Raw genomic sequence first — 27414 nt, forward strand, 5'->3', positions numbered from 1 at the left:
TTAGAAATACAGTTTATGTGGTTTTAGATTTTCCAGTCTAGTATCCACAAGCCTACTTTAGTGTTTATTTTCGTACGCAATTAAAACCCGCAAGGTTTGAGTTTCTTTACGCAAAACGTAACGTTTTAAAAACGCATTTCTTTATCTCTTTCAGAGTAACTCCACATCAGAAACTGTTCTCATTACAGCGTTATTAAGATCTTACATCCTGCCTCACAGTAAGAATTTTAATATCTTATTCCTTCATTAACCTTAGACGTGTTATATTTCGAGTGATCATTTACTCGAAATTTTCCATCACTTCAGCTTTAAGTTTACTGTTACTATGGGATGGTACTGCGCTAAGGCGTCTCATTCAAATTTGGAAGATCTTCGTCATCATGAACTATGAAGTATTAAGCTTAACTGCCTGTCCCTAAAGCCTTGACCAGAAGAGTCAGGGCTTTATTTGTACTGGGAGAGGAACCAGAACGCAAAATTTATGTTAAAATGGAAAATATTTAGAATTTGATAGACTTGTATATTTGTTTGCAGTGATGTTTTATTGGTGCCCTGTAATCAGTCCTGTAATTCGGTTTCAATCTTGGCGTGTGGTTAGCTACCCTAAAGGGTATCATCCGCGATTTCAATAATATGGTCACATTCTACTGAGTGTCCCATAAGTCCGGCATTATAGGAAAAAATAATATTTTTTTATTTATACAAACCTTAATTCATATTTTTATATTTCTACAGACCGTAATGTCTCTGAGCAAGGAAGAACGACTCTAAATAATTCTACTCATAGGAATTCGGGGTCAAAGAGAGGCCGCTGCTGAATTTAACAGACTGCATCCAGACCGCGAGCCAATAACACAGAGTTGTGTTAATAGACTTGTTGCAAAGTTTGAGAAAACAGAATCCAAAGAAGATAAAACACGCAGTGGACCTTCAAGGAGATCCACTGATGAAAATTAGGAGTGTTGAACATTTGCGGCAGCCCATTATTGAGGGATGTAACACCATTACTCCTGAGATCATTCACCGTGACTGGTTATCATGTCTGGATTTGTGTATTGAGAACAATGGTGGACATATTGAGCAATTTCTGTGAATAAAAGTTTTTATTTTGCCTTTTTTGTGTTTTTCCTATAATGCTGGATTTATGGGATAACCTCTATATTAAGCAAAATGACTACAGCCGTAGGGTGATTAGCACTCTGTTTTCGTGTTCAGAGATTACTGGTTTGAACCTTGGCTCGGAGACTTGCTCCATTACTAAAGTTCTTTCTGATTTTCTTAGGTTCTTCCAGGTAAATTCCAGAATATTATCTTAAATAGGCCTTAACAGCTTTCTTTCATAGCCATTCCAGTTAAAAATTCACAATCTCATAATTTTACATAATATAACCTGTGAATTTAAAATTGTCATTAAATAAACAATTAGTAGATGCATTTGATGGACTCTGTCTCATCCCAAGCTACAGTCGAGTTTCCAATAGGCATGACCATACCCTTCCATATTCTTTCCGATTCATCGTTTATAATTCGATAATACTCACTCTATAAGTGACGAGTTATTAACATGGTGCTGGGCAGAAGAGACAGTCTTCAGATTTGAAAAGTACAGTAACTGCTGATAAGCAATGTTCAACAAGTGTTGAAGTTAACTAGTGAAAATAATAGCAACAAACACTGAAATGCACGCACGAGGTGAAGGACAGTTATTGGAGGTCGGGTACATGTGTCTATCTCCAAGTTAAACTGAATAAATTTCAATTAATTTGTTACTGGTTGTGTATATTAAATAAGCTTTGATATGTATGAGCCAAAAATAACCTTTACATTGCATGAATCCCAATACCAAATTTGTCCAGAAATATACTATGTAGAATATCAAATTTAATCGAAGTTTGTTCTCACGTTTCCGACACACAGCGGATGGCTAGACGCGTCTCTATTACGGGCCTCTCGCAACGAAGTGGCGTACGTATCATTTATTGAGAGGGTCTCTGAACAACGGAAGCAAATACTCATCCACATTTCATTAACAAAGGAAAAACGGCGAATTAAATCTAAATGTCAGTTATTTTTGCATCACCAGTAACATTATATTTTATTTTGAAAAATATGAAGTGACTCTTCTGTCGTCAGAATGCATTTTGAAGTTCAGGTAACGGTACAAAGAAACCGCAGAATGTTTGTACAGGCTACACGTTACGTATACAAAGGTGAAAGTGTTTTGAATTCATACACAGGAACAAAAGATGTATCTGTAAAACCTGAGTTTGGAACACAGCCAATGCAAGTCTTGTGTTTAAAACTGAAGATGGTTCTCCATTATGACGAGAGTACGTTGCGTGTATTCTTTGCATTTCAAGGCACCTACTTCGAATGTGTGCCTGCTGTAGCAACAGTAAGACTTCCTACTAAAAATACTACCTTACCACAATGAGCCAAAGAATAGAAAGATCTGTCGATCACGCAATACGAAGAAAACTGGGGAAACAGCCATGCTGTCAATGAGTGGTCCCGCCCATTGGCAGCATGATTGCGGGGGTACTGGGATCATCATGCAATATATTAATCCTACAAGTCACGATTTAAAATGTTTCTCTAGGCTATGAAGTAGGCTATATATAACCTACCAGAATGTTGTTGATTCTCTTCAAAAACAAAGTTCATTGTAAAATTCCAGCAGTCGGCGTCTACGTTTGCTGTGTGAATCTTCAAGAAAAGCCCAGATTGCGATCTTCCGGTTTGTTGCCTAGTACAGTCTTTTGGGTGTGTACAGTCACCAATACTTCGGGAGGACAACCATGAATATGGAGAAAGCAGATGTTCCTCAGAACATATCTTGTACACTCACAAGACTAAATGTCGCAACCCAGAAGACAACAATCTGTACTCACACCGTGCACATATTAAATCAATAAGACTTGCTTTGTATTGAGACACTGCCGAATATAATGAGTTCAGAGAACTGTACGTGACTCTAACTGTAATTATGTAAAATGAATGAAGATTGTCTCCAAGCAGCTCAAGAATACACATAACTTATATACTTCTGCAGTAACGTGACATAAAAGTTATCTCAGTCGCCGGTAGTGATTCAACATGGCTGACAGCAAAGCCCGCCACTGAACACAATTCTGAGCCAGTTTCACCCGCCGTCCATTCTCACAACCCATGGCCAAAATCGTGCTACATTGAATTTTATTACATCAACTAAAAAGCTCACTGCTGTAAAACAACAGAATAATAATCTAGAACGATTGTTATTTCAAAATTCTAAGTTTTATGAAATTATAAAGATGTTGTTTTCAGACTTCATTTATACGTTTACATGAAAGACTCGCAGGCACAATCGAAGGTCATAATGACCTCCTGTTGGCAATTACCAGTTCAATACAGAAAAAATTAAGATTAAATTAGCGTTATTGTAATGAGAGTATGTCGCCGTATTAAACGAAAAGATAAATTATTAATTAATAATAACTTTGAACCAAAAGTGATTGAAAATTTGTGTGCGCTAAAAAGAAACCGCACGCAAGTGTCCTTATGCTTTACAGGAGACAAAATTTGCACTTTAATTATACTAGAGTTGCGATGAAACTACTCCAGTTTCTATGAAACGTGTCTACATTAATTGTTTTATAATATCTTTACATTATGACGTAACATCGCAGTAGAAGGTAGTTAGCTCCTGTTCTACCCCAGCATTAAGATCACCACGTCATCCTAAATTAACTATTTTTGTCCAAAATTCTGGAGTTATTCAACGGTATCTTTGACCTGCACGTACTACTACTACTTCTACTACTACTACTACTACTACTACTAATAATAATAATAAGTTTAGTATAGTGGTTAACGTCAACAAGCAACGTATAGTAGGCAATCGCTTTCACAAGCAAAAATTACAAAATTGAAAAGAGAATAACAAAATAAGTAGTAATATTAATAATAATGAGTAAAATTAAGATTGAGTAATCACAAAACCTTCTTCGTATTCATAATGTGCCATTCCTGATTTCTAGACCAGAGTTTGGTTACCGTAACTTAGAATTTTCGTAATTTTCTTCTAGTCAATAAAGTCAAATGCTGTGATTCTACTATGAAACAAGTAGGCCACTGAATCTTCCTTTCACATTCTTTCCAATTAATCATTCACGTACTTTTCTCATTTTATAAAATATAATTTAACAGTTGAGAAAATGTCGTTAAATAAAATAAGAAACACGGTATTATCTACAGGACCTGAAAGGCTGTAGCTTGTGTCATGGGGGTGGAGTGAAAACTGAGCAGACCCAGCCAGAAGAGAGTTGAATCTGTGATGTGGGTCAGCGAGGCGGCGCCATATAAAACAAGTCGTACGTACCCGCCCGCCTCTCAAAGAACAGAGCGTGTGCAGTGAGTGGGGTGACCATCAGCATCGACCACTCTCACTTTAGCTGTAGTTAGGGTGGTGTGTGCTTGGTGTGTGTTTTGTTTGCATGGATCATTAGTGCTTTTTGAAAGAAGACAAGGGCTTTACTTCAAATACAGAACTTGACTGCTATTAAACATGATGGGATCATTAAGGTATGGTGATTGTTTTCTTATTGATAATCATCGTAGACAATGTAAGAAAAACCTGTTTTGGAACTGAAGTATTTATGGCGATCAACGTGAAATTATTAAAAGGTGTTATCTTTTCTGCATTTGTTATACAAAGCTCAATAGTAAAATTAATTCCAGGTAGGCTCTTAAGCTACTGGACACAGAAGTAGTGTAAGGCTTCGAGATGAAAGTGATCTCTATTAACCGTAGTTATGAAAGTTTCTGTAATTACTTTTGAAAAGATGAAAACATTCTCCTCGTTTGACTCACTTACGAAGGATTCAATTATTCGTCTCTGAAAGTGACAGGAAAAGTCGTTCTTGTTCTTAAGCGCCACATAAAGGAGAGGTGTAAGGGCGTGGAGTTATATCTCCATGCATTTTTAATCGTGGTGCTAGGTGGAAATGAGATATTCGCTTCGCACTTTGGCCAGTTAACCTCGAAGATAGAGGCTTCGGTGCTATTTATTAAGAAGCTAGGGCCCCAGGGGCCGCTGTGGAAACATTTTTGGAGAATATGAACTAAAATACAGAAAAGGTTGTGAGCGTGTGAACTGGATTAAAATGGTTCAGAACAGAGTTCAATGGCTGCGAGTTCTTGTGAAGACGACCGCCTAATGTTCCTTTGTGTTCCATAAAGTTTGGGGATATCAAGAGCAGCTCAGCGACTCTCATTTTATGAAAAAGGACTCTGGTCCATGAAGTTCGTTCACATCTGCAATTTACTCGGGTAATTAAATAAACTGAAAAATCTATCGAATTGATAGGATTTGTTCAAAACTGTGCTTTAATCGTTTTGTTGAACGCAGTAAAATAGGAGACAAGGCAGTAGTAACTATTTCACCGACTATTCCTTTGTCCGATAATTCGAGCTAGAAGATTTTCACTTTCATTATTACAAAAGATACCAGTAAGGAGCTTGTTGAAATATTACAAACCTGCCAAGTATTACTTACCATCATGAGCCTTAGATTAGTTCTAAAAGAACCTGTAACTTATAACGCATATATGATGCTTAATAAGGGCGGTCTCCATGAACGGGTTCACTTCAGGCCTTATAGAGATTTCAACATTTCCACCATGACTAAAAACAATTCTGAAAATAATTTTTGGTCTCCTTTCGGAAATGCAGTCATGTAGCTCTGAATGCATTCTCTGATCAAAAATAAGGTCTTTTGAGGAATTTATTCTAGTTTCGGAAACATAACGTCACATGCGGACAAATCAGGCTAGTACGGTACATGTTTCATGTCCTTCGGCCAATGATCTCAATCGAAACTGCTGTGTGAAAAGGCCACTGCCATAATTCAAACCCAATTTACTTTCACAGATTTAGTATATTATTTTAATGCACTACAGCACAATTTCCAGAAGCTGAAAGCAGAATATTGCTTAAACTGTGTTGGAGGAACAAATTAATTATATGCTAGATAATGTCTTTGATAACCGTAATCAAATCAGGAAGGATGAGTTGGGCTGGGAAAGTAGCACGAATGGTGGAGATGAGAAGTGCTTATAAAATTTTGGCAGGGAATCCTGAAGAGAGAGAGAGAGAGAGAGAGCGCTCGGGTGACCAATGCATATACGATGGGAGTACAATATTAAAACGAATCTTAAGAAAATAGAGTGGCAGGATGTGGAATAGATTCATCTGGCTCAAAATATGAATTGTTGGCGGGGTCCTGTGTATACGCTAATAAACTATCGTGTTCCATATTTTACAACGAATTTCTTAGCTAGCTGAGATGCTATCAGCTGCTCAAGAAGGATTCTTCTCCATAAAGTGAGATACTTCAGTTACCAGACGTCATAACAGGAGTTCTGCATTCTTTTGTTACTTGATTTCTGACATTCTATCTTTTCTTGGTTTTGAGAAGTCGACTTTTTTTTTATTAGAGACCTCGACGTTTTGTCTGTATCATATTGGAAAGCTAAAGTCTCATTGTAAACCGCTATCTTCCAATCTGTCAGGTTCTTTCGTAAATCTTACTGAATGTACTAAGCATATTTCTTTACTCCTAAGTTTTACAAAGAAAAGCAATACACCAACAAAACAAGTACAGCAATGCAATCACAAAATAAACTGAACAGTAATAACTGATATATATCTGCTGAATCACACAGCCACGTAATCGAACACGCGCCAGTTTTGTCAGCTGCTACACAAAAACATCAGTCCGTTTATATAATTGTTAGCCCTCGTATAATACCCATTTCTCCTCTATTTTAATCCTTTATGTCGCAAATTTACACAGGCAATAATTTTAATATTGTCCTTAATGGATCTCCTTTGTAACAGCTTGTAGTGAAGTGTAATATGTCATGTTTTGTACTTTACAACAAACTATTCTGCTAGATCCGGGTAGATAATTTAAAACAGGAAGTATTTCTCACTTATTCTGCCATTTAGCTCAAATTGCATGTTGAAGGTTTCGTTGTGCCAATACAAACGAAATAACACGGTAGCAATGAAACAATTTCAGACAAAATTCAGACGTTAACCTCAAGAACCAAGATCCTTAGTTACCAAACTCTGTACAACACAGAAGTAACTTTCTCATAGGCACAATAATCGGCAAAGGTTCTGTTTTTCTCTTCCACAGAAAAGGCCTTATTCTTCTCATATATAAAAATCTGTAAACTGAACAATTCAGGATTTTTATAGGCACTGAATTATACGGTATTGTTATAAGACTTTTTGGAGGGGAGGTTAATTAACAACATATTTGGAAAAGAACACTAAAACTGTTGCATAACCTACATCATCGCGATTCACAACAATACTTTATTTCTAAAGCAACATGCCATATCACTAAGTTGTGCTAATCTGTAGTATACACAATCCATTTTGGTATTTGTGGGTGTGTCGTCTGATTGCTGTCAGAGAAGAGATATTTGAATGGCGTGGACTTAGCAGAAAAATGTTGGCGTAGCACGGATGGTAATGTAATGATGCTAGATGGCAGAAATTCTATTTTAATTTCCGATACTATTAGACAGCCTTTAAAATTACGCTTCTAATATAGATGACGAAAACGTTGAAATAACACAGATGAAAAATAAATACGTGATAAAGGAGTGAAGAAGATGAAGGAATACAGGAAAGAAATCGTTCCCCATACTTTCAACAGGCCTTTTATATTAATGTAAAATATTAGCCTCGATACAGGCAACAAAACTTGTCCGAGACTTTTTTTTAAATTTCTCATTACCTATGGAAATAGGTGAGTATATAAAATGTTTTAATGCAGTCATGTGAAGTAAAAGTTCCACTCAAGCTAAAAATTAAGGTGGTTGTTGTATTATGATGTAGAACTTCAATTGCTATTTTTCTAATCCTTGAATGCTGATCGAAATTCTGTCTTGCTAACGGACGGTTTCCGGCCTACTTTAGTCGATAATAGACTTTTGTCTTCCGGGACGAAACCTCTTTTTGTAGGCTACTTGATGAAAACATACAGGTCAGCTGCTGATCTGAGTGGAAGATACAGATACTTCCGTTTGTTTAAAATGCTAATTAGCTTTTACTTTATAACCAGTTAAAATCATTTCAGTGAAACATAAGTAATTTTATCGGTCGTCGCTCTTCAATGGTTAGAACTTCTGCTTCGAATCAAAAAAACACTCTCCCAGCTGCAGATTTTTGTCTCCCCTCAGTTCTTTAAGGAACATGCTGAAATAGCCATTTGAAACAGGCCACGGCCACTTCTACCCACGTCAGTTCCGGTCATCATTCACAATTATGCATACCCTATCATACGACGCTCTTCTTACCTCTGCTTTCGTCACCAGGTAAATAAGGGAAAGGGGACAAAAAGCCTATCTGTTGGGCCCTCTGGTTGAGGCCAGGTCCGGAATCCAGCACTCGAACCGTAATTTTATGGATTTATAATGTAGCAGATGGACTACGTCCCAAATAACGATTTGACACATTATAACTGCAGCAGCTATGAAAAAAATTCCGATATTCAGTTCCTGTGATTCATGGGTTATTTAACGACTCTTCCCAATTGCAGAGGTTATTTATTGCCGAATAAGGTGGCAGAATTATTACAGAGGTGGAATGCATGCGAAATGAAGCCGTCGTGGACTACTGAAATGCCCCATCCAATCATTCAGAAACCGAAACAACGGAATCATGAAGTGCTGGCTGAATGGTTTGGGTTCTATTCCTGGCAATGATTTTCTTTCTTTCAACCACGTTCACACCGACAGTGTGGCCCATGCTGTCTCCATTCTCATGCAAGGAACTGAGGAAAGTCATGTAGACCTACTTTATTTCTCTGTCCAATTATGGTTAGACAGGCTCATCCTATCTGTACAAGTTTCAGTCAGACTGCAGACTGAAAGAAATGTAATTGTGGATGGTAGCTACTACACTGAATCTCTTCGTTTTACAAACAACTCATTAAAGAACTTTTTGTCAACACGTTTCAAAAGTGAATATTTCTTTTTCACTGACGTGTAGGCCAACGTAGGAGAAAATACGCTAAAATGAAGACATTCCTATCCAACTTCCAGTAACACGGTTTAATTTCCTATTGTAATTTGTTCTTCCTTCATTAAATGTGTACTAAATGCTAATCTTAATTAGTATTGTTAGTTTTAAACTAATTACTGTTCATTATAAAAAATTAAATTTATGCGGACTACATATTTACTTTCCTTTCATATTGTTTATTATGTACGTTCATTATCCCAGGTCACCGTATATATAATTATTGTATTTTCATAAATGGGAGACACATTATTTTTTAAAATTTTTCGCTTGACTAACAACTTTAAAGCAACATATTACTTTTGTAAACCAAGAAGTTACAGTGAATCCGAATTACATACAACCCAGTTTAATATTTTAGTTGTTTTCTCAGTAAATGGCAGAATGTTCTGTATTAGAAGTTCTGCTACGATTAGGCAGCTTTTAAAAGAACGTTGATGGTGGAGTTAAATGTGTAGTGGCTTCTGTGATGTAGGTTATTGTCTTATTATCATTACACTACACTACACTACACCACACTACACCACACTACATTACACTAAACTACACCACATTAGTGTAATGAGAACAAGACAGTATCCCACAATGATGAAACCACTACACAAAAAAAAAAAATTAAAGACCAAATTTGCAAGAAGAAAATGTGATGGCATTTACAAGTGATGATAACACGTAGCATAAGTGTAGCACAACTGGCAGAAATTTTGGGGGGCCAAAGATGACGCAAAATGTGAGAGACATGATTTCTGCAACAATAAAAGTGACAGTAACACGTAATATACGATAAGCGCACAGTCAATACAAAGTGCAGCAGCTATTATCCATGGTTTATGGTGACTGCAAATAAGTAAGGTGTGCTTAAATGTTTCATTCTTAACCCAAACACTTGATCTAAATTTTAATGTTTGTGTTTTCAATTATTTAAAAATGAATGTAAGATTTTTACGATTTAATATAATCCTTTATTTTATATATTGAACCAGATATATAAATACATAGCCGCTGATAATGGCTTAATGAAGTCGAAATGTATTTGGCAATGTAAAGTAAATAATTAGCAAATAGAAGGGAATGAGACACAGCTATAAAAAGATAATAATAGAAAGAAAGAAAAGGGTGATAATATGAAATAAATCATTGATCGTTGAAATTTAACATGCCTTTTCCATTTATTTTATTGGACTCTTGATAAAATTCGCAATACGAATCTAGGAGCTCTTAACATTTTGGGGCATAACTTGAAAGATTATTCGGCTTATAACAACACTGTTCCAATTGTATGAGTTTATAGGGTCAAATGAGATGGGAAGATGATCATGAATAATTATATATTCAGATTCTCTAAATGTGTTGTTGTGGCTTACTTAAAATTACTTTTTCGGCATTTAGTATGAATCACTGGGTAAAACCATGAAATCACAGCCAGGATAGCCAATACCTTAGTCAAGATTCGAACTTGAAACCTCAAGATATGATTAAAGAAAAACCGTTTTACTAACCTGCTCAATGCGCCAAACAGAAAACAGTGTTTTGTGTGAGCAGAAGCATCATTCAACCTTACTTTCAACACCACGAAGACGAGAGGCCTTGAGATAATAATAAATGCAGAATACTGTGGTATTTGTTTTGTTCTGAGCCGTTAGTAACGGAGTTACACGCGAGAACGTTGCTTATCTGTACAGTTAAGACTGCGTCTAGCCTTGGTGGGAATTCATAATTACCTGTGATGTACATGAATAGAACGCAAGTTGGATCAGAAAGCTCATTACCACCAACTCTGATTAAACGCGTATTATTTCCGTCTCACTGTATAAGGACTTTCAAAGTAACTTAAAGTGCCTACGTGAATGCAGACCTTGGCTATATATATTTGATTAATTAAGAAGAATTAGGAAGGAAGGAGTCACGGTCTACTTTAAGACATTATTCCGGCTTTTTTCCTGGAAAAATTGACAAATGCTACAAAAACCTCGTAAGTACACAAGGTCTGTGAGAGAAGATAATAACTGGGACCTGCTCATATAGCTACTAAGCAGGAGTGTTTAGCACTAAAAGTCACATATATTTGCTTCTATTGTGTATGTCCATGCATAGCCAACATAGAAATATATATTTATATATGTAAATAAAGACACACAGATACACGTCGTAGTTTCTTTCATCAACTTGCATTTGAAAGTACCGTAGTGAGTTGTTCCTGTGCCTAAGCACCAAACCATGAAAACGTATGGGGATGTGGAGGTGAAGTTCCATGCATTCTTAATCCTGGCAGTAATAAGTAAACTCTGTGAGCAAGAGCATGATTAGTGAATTAAAATAGTGAACTTCTTTGGCATTATCCTTCGTCCTAATTAAATAAAATCACGTTTCGGAGACTGAATTGTCTTCTTCTTCAGGCAAAACGTACTCTACTGGACTCAACCGATACAGCTAGTCCCTATCTCCGGAGATATGGCTCGACAGAGCATGTATTAGCTGAAGACAGAAACAGTTCCCGGAAACGTCGTATTTTTATTAAATTAAGACTACGGATAATGTCCAAGAAGTTTTATATTTTAATAATATACCAACGCCGCAAACCTTTAGATTTCTTTTACAGTTAGCGAATGTTAAAGCATGTGGTATAGTGTATGCAGATATCACCGTGCTGTAAAGGCTTAAAGTGTACTTGTACTGTGATTTTGCGAACAAATTCAGGTGGAAGTATCTCTCTTAACAGACAGTCTGTCCTTAATCAGCATGTCTGTAACTCTCAAGGTCTTACACCGCAGCCTGTTTCTTTTAAAAGGCTGTGTATGCAAGGAAAGAGACACTCGGCTTCAAACTAAAGTGACTTAAAACTTTGTGTGTGAATAATCAGAGTCATTTCCTGAAATACAATAACAAGTCAATCTGATTGTTGAGAGCGTGCAGATATCAAGATAGGCCATATCAGATCTAAAAATGTAAAATTGATCTACGGTTTACTTTTTGATGATGATGTCTTATTGGTTGCAGACTGCTCCTTGTCAGCTGATAGCAGTGAACCTGTTTGAACATTTTTTGCTGATCTGGAAATCGAAGGTTCATCGCCTTGTTCACAAATCTCTACATCTGAGTCTTTTAAGGGGCAGTTAAATCGATTACCATTTTCAGAAAATAGTTTCTTTATATCTCTTACGTACGGTTCTTCGATTTGCGACTAGTTCTCAAAAACTTTTTCCCTTCATACATTCCAATCAAAATGTTACATGTATTTCTTATTTTATTCAAGTGTTCAAGTAGCTAGTCAATATTATGTTTCTTCTGTCTACAGAAACTCTGACATAAGTAAGTCACAAACAGTTTCTAGCTAACTTAAAAACGTTTGTATTTTATGGTCGTTATATTATCAACAAAGTTTATACGTATAAAGCAGCTAAGCCCCGTAGCAAAATAATGTAATTAAGAAACAAATATGCTCTCTCATTTGTCGACAAATATCTTACATAAGTTAACTGCACGAAGCAATTGAAATTAGACTCTTTTCAACACGTACTTTATCTCTTAAATTTGTATTTAAAGCCTAATTTGAGAACTTATTCTATAATCTTCTTTTAAACGGCTACTTTTTGTTTAAATTTTGCTCACATCAAGCTCATGATGACATTGATGTATCACTTTTGTAAATAATTATGTCAGACATTGGTCCGATCAGAAGATACGCCAACTGTAGATAAAATTCCGATGAAATACCAACATCATGACTCAGACATAAAATGTCTTGTAGGTATCAGAGAGAAATACCGGTTGTTATTATTTTGAATTCTGCTCGTCTGCAGGAGCGAAAACTTTTTTCAAACAAAATGGCAGCGTTGAATACAAATGTGCTTTGGTGTTCGTACTATGCTAACAGTAAACAACTAATCATAATGCAGGGATCGATGTACAGAGAAACAAATAAAGTCATTCTATGTAAGATGCATCCGTACAAAATGGCAGTTGCGTGTACAGTTTGGTAATTTAAAAGTAATAACTGAAGAGTTTCCGTTATACAACAGAATTATAACAAAATTTTCAAAATTTCCAATTACACAAAATCAAGTCTTGGTTCTAACTAAGAAACAAGATAAGCTATAATCATGGCACACATTGTTGTCCTTGTAAAAATAGTGATTTTTCCACCATTTTTATAAAAATCCCACCAATGTATCCTGTCCTGAGCTAATTAAGTCCAGTTGACACATCCAAGTCCTATTTATGGAAAATACATTTTAATTTTATATTTTAGCTGTGTATAGTTTCTTACTTTGATGTTTTCAATCCTTAATTTTGTATGCATGTTCACGCTCTCTGCTGCATGTCCCACCCTCTTATCTTTCTATTGCAACGTCAAATATTTTATATAATGACGCCTAAAGGCATGAGAACCTCAGTCTCATATCAGTCGGGATACCAGTTATGTGTATCGAGATATTTCATGAATTTCCTCAGCGTATTCAGATACCACGATATTACCTTGACAATACAAGATGGTCTCTTTCTAAACCCTTACCTACTCCAACCCTCACTTCCGACATTATGTAATCCCTGTAGCTGAAATAGAGTCATTCAATAACTTTAGATTCAATTAAATTTTAAATTAACTAACCGCAAATCCTTTGAGACGCAAATTCCGACATATATATTTGTTTACATATTGTTGCATTCCTTTTATTTTATGGTGGCTGTAGAGCTTCGGTTTTTCAGGAAACTTGGTTGAATTCATCATTCATTCGGTGGGTTTGTGGGTCACTACAAGTTACCTGCGTAAGAGAGTGGAACCAACAAACATGTAAACATCGATTGTTACATTTCCACCTTACAAGGCAAACAATGATTATGGGACAATGTTTCTGAACAGATTTATAGCTGGTAGGTTTTGTACCTCTCCTTCAGCTACCGTTATTCCAACTAAACGTATTGCTTTCACACACTATAGTACTTTCAATGTTAGTATCCCTCCCTTCTCACTCTGGGCAGAGGTCATCATAAAGTAATAGGTTTGTAGAAGGACGTAAAATTATACAGGAAAGTAAACGTTTTATAATATTTCATACATGATCATTGTAACTTTCTCAGTCGCTCTTTATAATTTAAAACACACTGAAAGTCATGTAGCGAATATAAATCTCCATTCAGTGCATGATCGATTTCGTGTCTGTAGGTCATTGGAATACTAAAGTGCAGCAATGTAAGTAGATATGAAACACATTATAAAGTTTCACTCGCTTTCAAGGTGAGTCTCAAAAGGAAAACCATGCTTCAGACATTCACTTCTCGAAATTTAACAGTTTTATATACAAACGAATATGAGATGGTTTACAACGGGGATGGATAGCGATGTTTCATTGGGATGGCGTTTGACGCAACGTTCTAATATTTATCATTCAATTGTGTGAAAATGAGATAGTCAGATTGACTGTTGACAAGGAGAATATACTTCCCGGATTGGGAGAACCGTGCGAGCACTGGAAGAGTAAATATTTCATTCTGATATCTGTATACGAGTGGACAAGGAGGAATTGGCCTTTTTCCAGTACCACCCAGGCAAGCTTTCCGGGGCCGTCCTGAAGAAGCTGAAGGCGGACATCACCGCATTGAGAAGTCAAGAAAACGTGGATTCCGCCGCAGATAAAATGTGGTATAATCTAATCATATGCCACGGTGGTCTAGCGGTTAGAACGCTGGCCTTGTAATCCTGGGGTCTCGGGTTCGATTCCCGGCGGTGCCCGAATTTATAACTTGTGTTGGGCAAGGCCGTGGTCTAGGCAACACGGAGTTTTCCTCCGGGGCTTCCCCGGTTTCTCCGTGGTCATCCCAACAATTACTCCATTCACACACAGAAGAAGGCAATGGCAAACCACTTCTGGATCATCTGCCAAGAACGTATATGAACAGGTCCCAGTCCGAGGAAAGGATGGAAGGATCCTGTTCATATAAACCTGTCGTCAGACAGAACACTAAATAATAATAATACGTAGGCACAGATGTTTCTACAAATTACGAGTCCTAACTAAAACTGCATGTCTTATTCATAAGTTATTGCTATCGCCGTCAACAACTCTTATGAATTAGGCTTTGTGGTCTATTTCAATTCAGATTACTTGTGAAATTATGAATAAGACATTTGGTAGGACTCCTTGGACGAGCGATCAGCCAGTCGCAAGGTCTCTCTCTGCCTACACCGAACGACAACACACATTCATGCCACGAGCGAGATTCAAACCCACGCCCCAGACCGTGCGGCCACTGAGATTCACAGATTGTTACAAAACATTAAATTCTGAACGGGCTTTTATCTCCAAATGAAATTAATCTGAGAATATGAAATAGGAGTCAAAATATTTCTGACTTCTCGTAGCTTTAGCTGAACGTCCATGTTTAAACTTTTCACTTCCAGAAGATGAAGTTAAAAACAAGAGCAAGTTGTTGTCTAAGCGGTTCAGGGCTCCTTTGGACAGCTTTCTAATATGTTTGTATGAGAATGCTAAATCAGCACTTGACCTGACTTTAGCACAGAGATTTCGCGAGCCAATGCCAAGGTTTATAGATTCCTCTGCCCCGGAGGCTTAACACATGTCAACGCCCCAAACACGAAGAAAGTAAAGACGCTACGAACACGATCAGACATCAGATTTCCATTTGTTTCAACATGCATTTGATCTAGAATTATGATTTTCATACACTGGTTATTTTCGTTAATTCAGGATCACTAAAACAATTCTATTCCATTCATAATTTCTTTATTGTTTCGAAATTATTGTAAATATGTTCTCGATTGTACTAAAATATTCTAGGACGATCAGTGGCATCACAGATGAGTCAAAAACCGACAAAACAGTTCTCTGTAACTCGGATTTGACACAACTGACACAGCTGATGGCCTGTATATATCTCGGTGCATTCACCGTGACTTACAAGTTTCAAACTGTTATTGATACTGGTGTTGTTTTTTCATTTTCTTTTTAGGAAGAATTTATGTGTTTAGTACAGATTCTATATATTTTAAATTCGTGTCGTGTAGAACAGAAAAGATTCGATTCATGCTCGTAACTGCTGACTTATAATATTTCATACAACATTTTCACGAATGTTTATAATCCGTCTTCATGTAAAGGTTCATAATCCTAGCTCCGTTTCATTAGTTCTCGCTGTCAAATAAAGCGTAAATGCAAATTCTCGCATGGCTACCATGTTGTTTGAATTTTAAAAAATCGAAACACTATTATCGTACTTTATTTCAGAACGCTACATTAAGTGACAGTAGTTGGCGCCCAATTATATAAATTCGCGAGTCCGCCATTGTCGTTAATGATTGTAGGTAATTAAAAAGCTTGGATTTGGCCCACTAATGAGCAAAAATATCTGGGTATTCAAAGCAGCCGTTTTCCAACAGATCTCATTACTAAAATTCTTTATGCCAATTCCAAGGGACCTACACAAATCACGATGTTCCTCGTTTTGTGATGTCCCTGTTAGACAAAGTATTTTCATGAGAACTTCGTTTTCAAACACCTACAATGCATGTTATTCCCTCAAGTAAGAGACAGGTTGGGAAAAGACAATACTCTAGGATTGTAGCCTGTTATTTGGGTACCTAGATGGAGTTTCGGCCTGGATACTAGAATCCTGACTGAGGTTTTCAGTGTTTATTTTTTCATCACATTCGAATGGACCACGGCCGCACTTTTCGACATACGAACTGACTTACAATTTATAAACTTCCCAATAATAAAAACTTATCAATAAATAGCCTGCACTGCTGTGTCTCAATTATGTAAACTATGCAGTTGAAAGTGTTGTAAAATAACTTAATCCACTCGGCCTTCTCATTTCGTCCTGCAAAAGTAATTTTGGTTAAAAGGGGCCCCGGAACATTTTTTTTCGGCGAGTGATACCCCTGTAAGTTCAACTGATGGAAATGGACTGGCATGGTGTAACCATGATGCTCTGTGGCACACGGGGAAAGCTGTTTCGGGCAGAACAGAACTAAAGTGTATCCTGTCATGCTGCGACCACAGCTACTAATCCAAGAATTTAGTGATCCCGACAGCTACTTGTACATTTGTCTCCGCGTGTACCGATTCAGTTCACAGACTCCTTTATAGATTTGTGGTTTTAAAGAGAAAGGGGATAAATCACGTCTCACCAATGCAATTAACTTCCAGGTCTTGTTCTTTATTCCAGTAAAGCACTCTTTGCCTTTAGAATTAAGTGACACGGTCGGTTGCAGTGGTCACTATTTCTAAACTTGTAAGCCTATAGAAAACGTGAGGTTTTTCCAGGGAATATTAGATTTAGTCATTGAAAATAATTTTATGTACAGAAATACGGTGAGTGTGGGAACAGAATAGGAAGGGGAGATATGCCTTCGTGAAGACCGGAAATCTGGAAAGTCAGATGCTGAAGGTCTAAATCATAAAGACACTAAATGATCTATGGCTGTAGTTGAACGACAGACTGGAAGGCTGACTTAAAATCCAAGAAATAGCTGATAAACCACAAAGATTATTACGATAAATTGCTTGGACATTATTAATTGTTTATTGAGATTTCAGAAAAAAAGTGCTGAAAATGTCCATAGTGGTCTTTTGGGTTGTGATGCCGTGTGGACTTATAGACAGATACCGACGTTTCGGAGGAGTATACTGCCTCCATCACTGCTTCAGTACTGAAGATGGAGGCAGTGTATCGATGCACGCTCTATGTCAGAAAAATAAAGTTTCTTTTAAACAGAAAACAGCAGTAAAATTATCGACTCATTTAAATTTCGAATATTAGGCACAATTGTGTCCAAAACGTATACATCAGCGCTTTTCTCCCAACGGCGCATTATAGAAAAAATGGTAAATACAACAAATGTTCGAACACGATATAGGCCTAAGCAGCACCTTCCCATTAATAATCAAGTAAAATACACTCAAATAACTTCAAAATACAGCACAAGTTATTGTTTCACAGAACGTTTAAAAACACGCAATCGAGTATCAAACATATCGAAAGACGAAGGAAAATACTCTTAAGCGATCACAGTGACCCACACACAAAACTATTATGTAATTTACCCAAAGTTGGTTGCACTTGTTTACCAAACTATAACCTAAGACGCAAGAAACGCTTTTCAAAAGCCTATAGTATTGATTATGACTTACGTTCGACGTCTTCACTTTATATCCGTTTCAGTAAACTGATCATAAGTGTTAATACAGTCAATTTTGTTAAACTGTGACTATAAAATCGCAACAGAAACGCGAAGAAAACACTTTTGCACACAAAGCTTAAATACCCGCGCTCACTCAACACACCATTTTTCATTGGGGTCGAGTACCAACGCGACGAACCTAACGGCACAAAATTTAAAATCATTGACATGAGGTAGAGAGGGGCGTCGCTTTACCCAGCTATGACATTATTCGCTGGTCTCCCTTACCTATAACGGAAATCTGCGCCAGCATTTATCTACATATGACAAAATACACCCTTGAATCTAGTTTACGTTCTTTACAGCTCTCGGTAATCGACATTAGTGGTCATTTTACAACCGCAAAAGATGATCAGGAACTCTTTGGCCGAAAGGATATGTGATTTATCTCTCCTTCCGGAAGCACGACCCTTGATTACGTAATTGCGTTAAACGACAAATTACCATAGACTGCTGAATAACAAACTTTCCCTTTAAAATGTTGTCGGTCACTTGAAGCACTTTCGAACATTATGACGCGTTCCTGGTATGTGCCGTTGACCCTCATTTTGCAATGTCATGACGATAACTTCAAGAAAGTAAAAGTGGGTAGTAACAACGGAAATTGCAACTTGTCTACGAAATGTTATGCACATGACACCGATTTTAATTCTTTTATTAAACCCGTAATCCACTTATGTGTGAGTCCCAGCATTAACTAAACTAACCCCGTTAAGAAGAGGGCTTCATAATAATTTGACAGTCGCTCAGCTGATCAACCAATGCCTCGCCACTCATGGAACCAGAACTTCATTACTGTGTTCAATGGACACTGTCCTGAGCCAGTTCAATCAAATTCATATCCTCATGCTTTATTTCTTTAAGGTTCATTCTTTATTTTTCTCCCATCTATGTCCGTCAGTTTTCCAAAATGACATTTCCCTTCGGGTTTCCTGAGTAAGTCTCCCCCTCGCATGTTACATGAGCCATCTACATCATCGTTGATGCTAATAATACTTGGTCAAATGCACAAATTATGTTACTCACTATGCAATTTTTTATCCTGTTACTACTTTTCTGTTAGGTCTACAAGGGCCAGTGCAAGGGTATTTGGCACCCTAGCCAAAAATTCAGCCTTGCAATCCCCTCCCCAATCAATTTCTGACCTAGGATTCGAATCTCAGGCCAGAGACTAGCTACTCTGAAGTGCTTTGTGGTTCTCTTCAGTCGTTCTAGGCCAAAAGGGCATATTTCTATCCACATATTCCACGTAAAATTCAAAAATGATAGACTTCGCAATATTAGTTGTAGGTTTCTTAAAATATCGCAACAGGAAATTTATATTCTCAAATGTAAGAGACAAAAAAATATAGGGATCAAATATGCTTAAATTGGTCAATGCTTTGCAGTGTTATATTTCAAAGGACACTTCCTTAATATACTATACATTATTCCATTTTGTTTAGAGACAATCAGCATTACAAAATATCTGTATTATCCTGGTCTTTCTGCCTTACTGTACCAAATGACACTTTTCCCAAGAGGGTCTTGTTCCAAGATTCTGGATTTATTTCTTCTTTATCATACCCTAATCATGTGTCTAGTCCCCAGATTTAATCATGTAAAATGTATGAGCAGAAGAAAATTCCATCTACAGCTGTTAAGATCTGCTGACATCCTGATGTAAACATTTTCACATAATTTTGTAAAATATCCTGTGTATTTTATCTAAACAAATTTGATTCAGTTAGTAATTAGTAAACTATGTAGATTACCCAGTTTAATTCTACTTAGCAAGTAAATATGTAAAAACAAAATTCACTACTTTACTGAAAATAGGACTGAGGATGACTGTCTTCTAGGTTATTGCATCATACAGTCTGGACAAATTCTGGTAAATCTCTAACAAACTACATGGCGCAACAACTCAGAAGACAACATATTCAGACTCATTACAATAAGAACATAAAATCAAACTTCATGAAAATAATTCAACTTCTGCTTCTGTTTTATGCTTCCAGGTCAATGCTGCTGTTACTTCTTACCACTACACTGAGCCACAATGCTCTAGGAAAGCCACAAGATGAGGAAGATGTTAAGATAATCACTAAGCCTTCACCAGGAGAAGAATATGTCCTGATCCACAGTGGCAAAACAGTTATTCCTGCAAAACATCCAAAACATGTGGAAAGATATGTTGTGAAAGGTAAATATATGAGTTAAAATTGAGGCTTACCGGACCTGAAAATAAAACTGAATATATTTCAGAATACAATGAATTTGTCAAACTATAACAAAATTTTACTACACAAGAGGAATGAGAGGACTTTCAGTTTCAATGGTAATTTATTTGCTTCAGTATGTGCTTGACTGTGTAATGCAACTTAATTATAACCAGAGCAGCTGTCAATACAGTGACTAAGCTATGGACTGGATATCATGGGTTCAATTTCTGGAAAGCGCACAGGATTTTTTTTTCTTTGCCACTATATCCACACCGTCTCTCAGGACTACCCAGCCTCATAACCAACAAATGTGTGTAGTATGAAGTATTTTGTTGGATGTTAAGTGAATGGGGTATAAAGATGACCACTCACCTACAACTAGTGTCAAAGTTAAGAATGCATGAAGCTATACTTCCAGCCACCATACATCTCGTAGTTCTCATACAGGACCAATGTTGCTGTGTATTACAGACTAAATAAAAAATATGAAGGATATTAGTTTAAAAAATACTGAGGAATAACTTTTAATTATGATTTACTCTCCTAAGTAGAAAACTGATAACACATTTATTCCTCACAGGAAGTAATGGTTTTTTAATATTTGCATGACACTTGGAGAAAATTTTGTCCCAATTAGCTAAAATGTCACATATCATCATTGGCATCATGCTTGAAAAGTAACTACTGCAACTGTATCAAAGTTTCATTGTCATTTATGTGTCCATTACATAAAATATGACACTGAGAACTTGTTAAAAAGAATTCACATTTATATGTTGCCTAAACAAAATGATAAAAAACAATGCTTGACATGACCAATTATTTCACACTATATCCCATGCATCTGTAACAGTGCTGTTAAATAATGTAATAGTCAATCAATCAATCAAGCATTCGGTGACAAATCATATTGTAGATGGATTACTACACCAATATAACAAAGTAGCATATGTCAATTTTGTTTCCTGGTCTAGAACAGTGGTATGACAGAAGGCAATAACATACTGCTATTTCTCAATTCCAGTTAACTGAAAATCCCAATATAAATTAATTTCCATCAGTTTTTAAGTAGCAGTAAATCTTTAATTGTACCAACTAATTCTATTCTTAAATATATTTTCAGACTTTTCAACATCACATAAGATACCCAGCCAAACAGCTTCTGAGAAGTCTTTATCACCACCTCTTACCAAGCCTGAAAATGTATTCTCAACTTCTCACAAAATCACTCGATATCATGCACCTTTAGTCAAACGTTCCACAGACAGTGTGCAAACAAATTCCGATGAGAGTGAAAACTCAAGTAGGAGTGCCTTGCTCAGAGTTCTGTCTCAGGCAATTCTTGCACCTGATCAGGTTTTGCCTCAAACTGAAATAAAGTTAGTTCCTGAAACTGAAGAGATCAGAACTGAATATTCAGTAGTAACAAGCAAATCTAGGAAGGTGGTTCCAACAGCAAAACATGTTCCAGTAGTCAAAATTGAATCTAAAGGTGATTCTGGAGTAATTGAAGAGAAACTGGAGGGGCCAGATATGCATAAAGTAATGCAAAAGAAACTAAATGTAGAAGAAGGAAAGGAAAGCAAAGACACATCTGCTGAATCTGAAAAGAAGTCTGATGACAGTCTAATTAGTAGTGTTGAAGTGAAACCTGTGTCTCAAGTTGGTGTCACAAGTCCAAAATTTGAAACCAAAGAAGGTGACATTTCAGTACCCATTCAGAAGATAGCAGCAAGTTCTGGCCAAGTCACAACTACAACAGTGCTTCCACTGACTAGCACATCTGCAATTCTAACAAAGTCAAATTTTGACATAATTCCAGTCAATCTTGTAACAGATAAAATGAAGAAAGAATATGAAAAAGATCTTGACTTTGTAGACTCACCACTTGGTGACAAACTTCTTGTGCCAGCAGGTTCATCAAGTAACCAGCAATCACGCGTAGAAGTAAAGAAAGGCCCGAATGGACAGGACTATGAGTATGAGTACGTTTACTATTATTATGATGACGAAGATAACGATACCATTGCCACAGCTGGTGAAAAGTCACATGTTACTGCAAGCCCACCCACAACTACTTCTACCACTACAGAGAGAACATCAACTTCTGGGAAACGATATTTACCAACAGTTTCTCCCAAAGACGCCACTGATGAGGCAAATCACGCAGCATCTGCAAGAGGACGCAGCAGAAACAGAAGTCAGCCTCAAGGAGCAACAGAGCAACAAAATCCTGAACATCTGGAAAGTAAACCAAGTAATGGAAGACAACGCTACACAACAATTGAGAGAAGCAAAGGGGAAGCCAGTACAGCAGTGGCTCCAGAATCATCAAATGAAGTACTACCACCTTCTCGTGGATCAAGGTATATAGCAAACAAAACAATTACATTAACTCCTCATTTTTCAAACATTCAAGTAACAAATTTAGTCATTAATACATTTCAAAAATGAATACACCTTTTTCAGTATAAGCGATGAACTAAGAGAAAAAGATAAGCCACATTTCAGCAATCAAATTCTATAGCTACATAATCATTGCCCATCAATGTTAAACAAGTAATTTAATTATTTCAATACAATTCTTAAGAAAATCATGGGTGACAAATGGGTACTTTTTGTAGCCTGTAATATATGGTATAATGCACAAAGTTACCGAAGTCCATTGCTTTTTTAATGAAAGGCAATCAGTCGTATATAGTTTAACACATAAAAGTATTTTGAACTCGTAAGCCTTAGTACTATGCACCACAGACCCATACAAAAAGAAAAGAATGATAGAATAAGGAGAAACACAGTAGTAAATAACAATAAAGATATGTAAGCCTTTCAATTTTCATCTTCATCACTAACAGTACAGCAAGTATTAGGACCACTGGCCTGTTCTGATCCATTCTATATTGTTTAATTCTTCCATGTTTTAGGGACAACCTCATTCTCTTCTTCCCTGTGGCTTGTAGTCTCGCAACTTCTAACTATATGGTCCGCAGTCATTCTGCATATGTATAACAAATATTTTTGTTAATATTCCTTTATTGTCTCAATTACATTAAATATATTAAGTTGCCTGACTCATCTCTCCATTTTTGTCGGCTACTTCAATTTGTTAATATTGTTGTACATTAAATGTCCAGTATGATTTTGATTTTACAACATAGATTTAATGACAATGACATGTTAGTGTTTATTTCATGCAATTAATTTAATATAACTGTTACAAGGTGTCCTGTTATTGAGGAAGACAGCCTTCTGGGATATTGCACTATGTAGTTTCGTAGAAGTTAACTGACATTTCAGAGATTCATACTGCCTCCATAATCAGACTGATAAGGCAGTATGCACTTCTGAAACATCAGTCAGCTTCTATAAGACCAAACAATGCAATACCACAGAAGGCTGTCTTCTTCATACTCACTGCAAGATGAACCTCAAATCTCACTTGTTCTGTTATCATTTATATGAATTCTAGTTGCCTAAATTTGAACAAAAAATTACATATAAAACTTGTTCAAACTACATTTTGAAGGTTCCGTGGCCGCCAGTTAAATCTACAAACAACTACTCAGCCTTCTGAAGAACTCACACCTGCCGCCGAGGAGCGCCTACCAGCCAACACTCGCTTCCCCCCACGTTCAAGATCTAATCACAACAGTGCAACAGTCACCACTCCATCCATAGAAGAACCACTGTCTAACAGAGGACGCTCATCACCTAGTAGTGGCGGATCAGGACCCACCAACGGTGTAAGGCGCCCCAGTCTAGAACTGGTGGATAGCAGCTCATTTAGAACACATTCCAGTGATGTGTCACGTGGCCAGGATCTAACATCACAACCACCTTCATTCCCTTCTACGCTTCCATCAGGTTAGTGAAATTATATGTAGAGCTCTGGTAACATACAAAACTTCTTGTATTAGTACAGATACCATTACAGCCTATACCAACTACTTTTTACCATAATGTTGTTCTATTACATGAACATACCCATTTTGGTCTTCATTATATCATCAAAGTTTTAGTGAAAAAGTCATTCTTTGGACCTCCTTACACCCTTTTTACCTTAATTTTGAAAATATTAATATTTTAAAGAATTTTTTAAAAAACATTCCAACCTGTAAAAATGTATTTGGTAATAACTTGTTAAAATTTACCAAAATCCTTTCTTTTAAAATTGCTACACTATTCCATCTTGCATCACTTTCATACATTGCTTTTCTTGAACATTGTCTTTCGCTGTTTAAACCTAGAATTTTCTGTCCTACATTTTATAATTTTCTGTTTCATTTAGAACTGACAACTACTATGAATACAGTAATTCCATTTTAATCACCATCACTTTTTCTGCACTTCTCATGTTTTCACATTATCATGTAGTCAGTATTCCTTCACAATACAAAATTACAGAACAGCACAACACTATTATTTACTCACATGACATAAGCTCACTGAGTGACTAAATTTATGTAAGAATTATTTTGATATATGAATGTCTACTCACTCCAATATGCTTGTTATATGTCCCACCCACCTCATCCCCACTGATCCTATAAAATCAATATTATTTCCTGAATAGTACAAATTATGTACATCTCTTAAGTTTCCTGTTACCTCATTCTCTCATTTCCAAATAATCACTCATCAAATCTGAGAATTTGATTTATTTTTCAGGCTAGCTTCTGAAATAATTTGGCATTCTTAAAAATTATAGGGCATCATAATTCTTCTCAATAACTTATAGTAAATGTGTATGCGTGTGTGTCTATAATACACTGCTCCCTAAACAATATTTCAGGACCATTTAGATTCCTTGGAGTAATTCCAAATGAGGAGAGTGTAGAGAAAGAAGTTAAGCATCATCCTAGCAGAGTCCGAGGAAGAGGAGAGCTGGGAACAGTTACATCAGCATCAGTAGAAAATGCAGACACAGAAATAACCAGCAGCAGACGTGGACCTCACATTCGCAGGTATAAAACACCAATGCTACTTCTAGTGTAGTCCCTCATAAAAGAGATCCATAATCACATTTGAATAACTTATTAACATTTTAAAAATATTTAAATGTTTTTGTAACTGAAAACTTTGTAGTTATTCAGTTGTATATTTCTCTAAGGTACATTTTAAAATTATCCCTTCATCAAAACCTGAATCTCTGATTCAGTATCTTTGTGTGAGGTTCTATGATATAATGTGTATTTCTCACTTCTCAAATTTGACAGAAATATTATACACAAAAGTTCTCCAATATCTGAACTCATGCAAAAAGCAAAACTTTTGAACACTTGGTTATATCTGAGATTCTCATGGTCGTGTGCATGATGATGGCTGTCTTCTAGATTGTAGTGATGTGTAGCCTGACAAAGTTTACCAACATTTCAGATGTCCTTGCTGCCTCATTAGGGCCTGATGGCATAGGCAACAAAGACCTCTGAAATGTTGGTAAACTTCTATCACAGTATACAACATTGCTACAATCCAGCAGACAGCCATCTTAGACAGTTCAATTTTTCATCACATCAACAGGCCAGCCCATACCTCCCCATCAGTAAAAGAACTTTTAACCAAGTTTCACTTCATGCAGAATACCAACTAACCCATTTTCCTGACACAGTTCATAATAATAACATTCCTATTTCTCATTATCAAGATTTTAAGAAATTTCAAATTTTGCACTATGTGAATTCATACATTTATATACAATGTAGCAACCAGATCTTTCACTACATCAGTTAACCAAACACAAATAAGTATTTTAATTTTTATACTTCACTTTGTTAGACTTTTCCATGAAAATGTTTTTTAAAAACTGCTTTAGATTTTCCTTCATTGTTGATTGCTAGTTTTATTCATGAAAATACTAAGTTTCTGTCTGGAATAATGAATCCATGTTTTAAATATATGTGGATGGCATCTGTGCAAACAGTTCTATTTATGCAGATAATCTTTTGCCAAATTCATAGTATTAGGATGTTAACATGCTTACAGACCATCTACACCACCACTTCCTCCAGAGTTAGAGGAATCTGATGGACTGCCTGATGAAACCACTGAAAGCATTCATACAGATGGAGTTATACAACCAGTAAGTCATGATGTAAGACCATCAGTCACTGAGCTTCCAGAAACAGATGCCACAGCAGATGAAAACACTGTCTCAACTACAGAAGAAGATACTGCATTAACAGCTGCTATGATGGATAAAGCAGCATTGGACTTGTATGCCATTTTTCAACAGACACAAGATGAAAATGCTAGTAACTATGTAGATGAGAATGCCACAGACAGTAGCCTTGAGGAAGATGAAGAAAAGGAGAACATCACAGAGGTGAATGATAACTTTGTTGATAATCCACTCCTAAAAATAGATGTAATTGCAAACCTTAATATAAGCTCCTCAGAGCTGAAAGTGTCATAAATTATATATATAAAATGAGGCCAAATAAAAAAAATATGTAGGATAATTTGGTGTGCTTGCTAGGAAATTTTATTACCTAAGTATTTTCATTTATTAGTGAATAAACCAAAAACATACACCTAAAACATCTTTGTTGGCTTAAACCACTTGAGTGTGATCAGTTTGTATGATTACTAAATATTTTCAAAATAACTATTTGTTAACAGAAATAAAATCAACTTACTCCAATTTCATACCCATAACATAAAGTCTAAGGAAATTAGCACTGAATACACTGAACGGTATATCTAATTCAATTGCAAGGTACTGCATTTGTGGGAATTATCTGAATGACTCCAAAAGTTGCCAAGTGCATATAGATGATGTAAATTCCAGCACTTTCATCTTTGATTTTCTTAAGAAGTCCTAATATTACATTTCAATTAAATGTGTAAATATATGTTTTATCTTTTCAAAGCCCAAAACAACTCATGCAATTAGTAGTCCATACTGGAAAATACAGACTAGATTAAAATTTA

General features: G+C 36.3%; 1 protein-coding gene across 1 annotated transcript in view; it reads left to right on the top strand.

Annotated features, from left to right (window-relative positions):
* The first annotated feature begins 4363 nt into the window (after positions 1-4363).
* LOC110831335 (uncharacterized) overlaps positions 4364-27414 on the top strand; it is a 29553-nt gene continuing 6502 nt past the window's right edge. Inside the window, exons 1-6 of the mRNA XM_022067222.2 lie at positions 4364-4563; positions 20281-20465; positions 21608-22850; positions 24011-24348; positions 25277-25448; positions 26467-26806. Coding sequence (XP_021922914.1) covers positions 4547-4563; positions 20281-20465; positions 21608-22850; positions 24011-24348; positions 25277-25448; positions 26467-26806 — 2295 coding nt within the window. The 5' untranslated portion in view covers positions 4364-4546. The remainder of the gene's footprint in view (positions 4564-20280; positions 20466-21607; positions 22851-24010; positions 24349-25276; positions 25449-26466; positions 26807-27414) is intronic.

Source organism: Zootermopsis nevadensis, unplaced genomic scaffold (assembly GCF_977971745.1).
Source record: "Zootermopsis nevadensis isolate Lab colony 2312 unplaced genomic scaffold, Znev_1.0 Znev_ptg000020l, whole genome shotgun sequence".
Lineage (NCBI taxonomy): Eukaryota > Metazoa > Arthropoda > Insecta > Blattodea > Termopsidae > Zootermopsis > Zootermopsis nevadensis.